Here is a 2,102-nt window from a genome sequence, read left to right on the forward strand (position 1 = left end):
ATCACCACCTCGTCCCCCACCGTGGACGAGTCACGGCCCTCGGGCCCCAACGCCGCCGCGACCGGTGGCCCCCTCGGCACCACGGCCATGGTCCCACCCCATCCCTCTGTGGCTGGGGCTAGAACCTCCTGTGCACTCGGGGCCTGGCTGGCGTCGGGGGTGATTGGGCCTGGCAGGACTGGCGGTGAGCAAAGGGTAGTCTGTGCCACCTGAGCGTGCGCACCGCCCGAGTAAGCAGCCAGATGTGGCGTGGCCGGGGCCGGGGGGCCGGCTAGAGATGGGTGGAGGGCCAGAGGGGGCCGGGGGGGGGGGGGCGGGGGCGAGGGGGGGGGGGGGGTGCGTCGCCGGGTCAATGGCGCTGGCCGGGGCAAGTGAGGGAGAAGACAAGGAGCAGGAAGACCGGGGATGACAGGCAGACCGTGAGCGCCGGAGACGCAAGACTTTCGGGCCTCGACGAGCGCACCACATACTCCGGAGTCAGATCCAGGAACTCCTTGGAGAAAACGTCCATCAGGGTCCGGCCAATCCAGCGAGCCTTGACATTGGACCGGTAGTCGAAGGTGTAGGGCTTGGTCTTGCGCAGGCCTGTGCCCATTCGGGGGGGGGGGGCGACATAAAGGGTGCGTCAGTGGCCGGCCGGGCGGACAAGGACAGGAGCCCGGCCATTAGGGCCCCCAGACGGGGGGGAACGCGCGCACCATTCTCATAGTACACCTCGCACTCGTCCTTGGACGCGTGAGCCAGCGACTGCTTCAGGCGCTTGCTCGGCCGGTTGGGCAACGCCTCCGGCTCGGGGCGCTTGATCCCATCGAAGACGCTCTTCGGGACGCTGGCACCCGGGGCGACGGTCGCCGCGGCGGGGCCCGGGGCCGAGGCAGAGGCATCGGGCGCGCCGTCGGCGGACGCAGCAGCCCCCGACCGCGCGGCATTGGCGGTAGTCATGATTGTGTAAAGCAGGTGGCGAGGAAGTCCAGACAGCGGCAAGAGCAGGGCCGAGCGCTGCATCAAACGGGGCAGGAGGGCGGGCGAGGAGGGCGGGCGGGCGGGGGGAGAGAGAGAGCGGGAAAGAGGGGGAGAGAGCGGGAAAGAGGGGGAGAGAGGGGGGGGAGGGCACGCGCTCGATGGTCGCCCCGTCGCCGAGAGCTCCGGCGCCGGTCCTGGGTCCTGGCCGAAAGATCGGCGCCCACCGCGCCGGGGCGGCGCCAAGATCAACTGCCAACGATCCGCCGACCGCGTGTGGTCACCCTCGGCCCGATCCCCAGTGACACCCACTGGCGCGGAGAAGGCCCTTGGTCGGACACCGGGCCAGGGGGGGGTGCGCGCGTGCGTGCCGAAAGGGCATCTATTTGTGAACGTGTTTGTGTGTGCGGGCGTGAAAGTGCGTCCGGGCGTGTATCCCCCCGCCCCCCCCCCCCATCGCCTAGACCCGGGAAACGCGGGCACCATCTACGGTCTATCAGAGTGTATTGCTGCATGTGTTGGCGGGGTAGAAAAGGATGCAGCGGGATGGAGGGAAAGGGGCAGGGGAAAGGAAAAAAAAAGGCGGCCAGCCAACAAGGCAAGGGAAACGGGGGGGGGGGGGAGGGAGCCCACGCAGGCGGCTCCTACTTGGACGCGTAGCCGGCCTCCTGCAGACGAGCCAGCTCCTCGAAGTCCCACACGGCAACCGGCCGGGCAGAGGGGATGACCGGCACGCCGTTGCTGGGCAGAGGCCCATGCTCGGCGCCGGTCCCCTCGCCGGCCACCGGGGCCTCCAGGTCGAAGATGAGCAGCCGCTTGCGGAGGTCCACCGCCCGGGGGTTGTACAGGACCCGCTGGCCCTCGTCGCCGCCGGCCAGGTGCATGCGGAGCTCCCGGCGCAGGTCGGCCTGCTCGTCGACCCGGGCAAAGTCCCCCAGACGCAGGGGGCGCCACTTGTTCAGGACCGCGGCCAGGGCCGTCGGGCCGGCCAGGCGCATCTGCGCATAGTCCTGGAAGAAGCCGAAGATCCGCCGCCAGCCATAGTAGTGGATGGTCGGCACGAAGCCCACCGGGACCATGGGCTTGGAGGTGTCGGCAGCGCGGTCGGCCATGCCGTTGAGGACCTGCGTCGAGGGGGGGGG

At 70.1% G+C, this 2,102-nt stretch overlaps 2 protein-coding genes across 2 annotated transcripts in view; both read right to left on the reverse strand.

Annotated features, from left to right (window-relative positions):
• Positions 1–349: 349 nt before the first annotated feature.
• H696_05487 (hypothetical protein) lies at positions 350–942 on the reverse strand (the record flags this gene model as incomplete). The annotated part of the gene is made up of 2 exons (XM_009499311.1): positions 350–585; positions 699–942. 2 exons carry the CDS (start codon positions 940–942, stop codon positions 350–352), a joined length of 480 nt encoding a protein of 159 aa, XP_009497586.1.
• Positions 943–1,563: 621 nt separating this feature from the next.
• Positions 1,564–2,102, reverse strand: part of H696_05488 (hypothetical protein) — a gene marked incomplete at its 5' end in the record, with an annotated part of 4,883 nt that continues 4,344 nt past the window's right edge. The window contains one exon of the mRNA XM_009499312.1: positions 1,564–2,084. Within this exon, the coding sequence (XP_009497587.1) occupies positions 1,605–2,084 (480 nt within the window). The 3' untranslated portion in view covers positions 1,564–1,604. The remainder of the gene's footprint in view (positions 2,085–2,102) is intronic.

Source organism: Fonticula alba (assembly GCF_000388065.1).
Source record: "Fonticula alba strain ATCC 38817 unplaced genomic scaffold supercont2.11, whole genome shotgun sequence".
Taxonomy (NCBI): Eukaryota; order Rotosphaerida; family Fonticulaceae; genus Fonticula; species Fonticula alba.